This window comes from Microtus ochrogaster, chromosome 2, assembly GCF_000317375.1.
Source record: "Microtus ochrogaster isolate Prairie Vole_2 chromosome 2, MicOch1.0, whole genome shotgun sequence".
In the NCBI taxonomy this organism is placed as follows: domain Eukaryota; kingdom Metazoa; phylum Chordata; class Mammalia; order Rodentia; family Cricetidae; genus Microtus; species Microtus ochrogaster.
This window is the reverse complement of record NC_022010.1, coordinates 92,338,038-92,339,306: the sequence shown is the minus strand read 5'-3', so window position 1 is coordinate 92,339,306 and position 1,269 is coordinate 92,338,038. Positions and strand designations below refer to the sequence as shown.

At 38.8% G+C, this 1,269-nt stretch overlaps 1 protein-coding gene across 2 annotated transcripts in view; it reads left to right on the top strand.

The window, feature by feature from the left end:
- The window catches only part of Mrpl39 (mitochondrial ribosomal protein L39), a 20,925-nt gene that overhangs the window by 8,101 nt on the left and 11,555 nt on the right, over nucleotides 1-1,269 (top strand). For both annotated transcript variants that reach the window (XM_005345282.2, XM_005345283.2), the window contains one exon: nucleotides 521-633. In XM_005345282.2, the coding sequence (XP_005345339.1) occupies nucleotides 521-633 (113 nt within the window). The remainder of the gene's footprint in view (nucleotides 1-520; nucleotides 634-1,269) is intronic.

The window sequence follows — 1,269 nt, the reverse complement described above, 5'->3', positions numbered from 1 at the left end:
ATGTATGCCTGCAGGCCAGAAGAGGGCACCAGACCCCATTACAGATGGTTGTGAGCCACCATGTGGTTGCTGGGAATTGAACTCAGAACCTTTGGAAGAGCAGGTAATGCTCTTAACCTCTGAGCCATCTCTCCAGCCCCTCAGCGTCGTTTCTTACATTTATTGAACATAGTTTTAGTCATGTGTACACAGTATGTAGTCTTTTATGCCTTGCTGCTTATTAATGTTTCTACTTGTGTTATAATTTTAGTAAATATTTGTTTGTATATTTTGGGTGAAGTGTTAAGATTTTCTTTGCAGATTTATCTTTAACAGTTTTACTATTTTACAAGATTTTTAGTTTGTGAAATTGGAAAGATTGAAAAAATATTGTGAATGAAAAGGGTCTTCATAAATGAGTTTTTCCTTCTTTTAAGCGAAGATCTGTAGCACTAAGTATGTGGTTTTGTCTTTGTGACTTATGGAGAAAAGATTTTGGGTGAATGGTTTCTAGCAGTTTGTTTGTTTGTTTTTCCCCCAGGAGAACCTGCGTTCTTTAACAAAAGATGCCCATGGTTTAATGTTTCGGGACCTTCCCTTTGAAACGCTGGAAGTTGATGCAAAAGTAGCCTTAGAAATCTTTCAACATAACAAGTAAGTGTTGGCTGCATTTTCTTAAGTATAGCATATAATGATGTAAACTCAGCTTTTAAGAAGTTTTGTCTTTTTATTTTACTTAGTATATATATTTTTCAAGTACTGCTGGTCGAGCCTTGGGTCTTGTCCACGCTAGGCAAGCCTTCTGCTGTTGGGTTGTATTTCCAGCCCTCCTTTCCTGTTGAGTGTGAGACACAGTGTCACTAAGTTGTGCAGGCCTACTTCGCAGTCCTCATCATCCTGGCTTAGTGTTTGGAAACCTGGGGTTGTAGGGCCCATACACTTTCATACTCAGCAGGAATGTTCATCTTTGGTTTACGTAAGGCATCATTTTAAATTTTTTGCCCTAAGATTTATTTTGCTTTATCACATTTCTCTTTCTGTATTGTCTGTGTTCCCTAAGTAAAGTGGTCCCTGTTTCCTCAGTAATTTCCTCACTGGGTTTTAGTGTCTGTTTTTAGGCCAGCCCTTCTCTTTTTATCAAGATGGTGTGTTTCCTCGTTTCCACTCTGAAGTTTAAGAGTGGTATTCCACCTGTGTTTAAGAGTGGTATTCCACCTGTGTTTAAGAGTGGTATTCCACCTGTGTTTAAGAGTGGTATTCCACCTGTGTTTAAGAGTGGTATTCCACCTG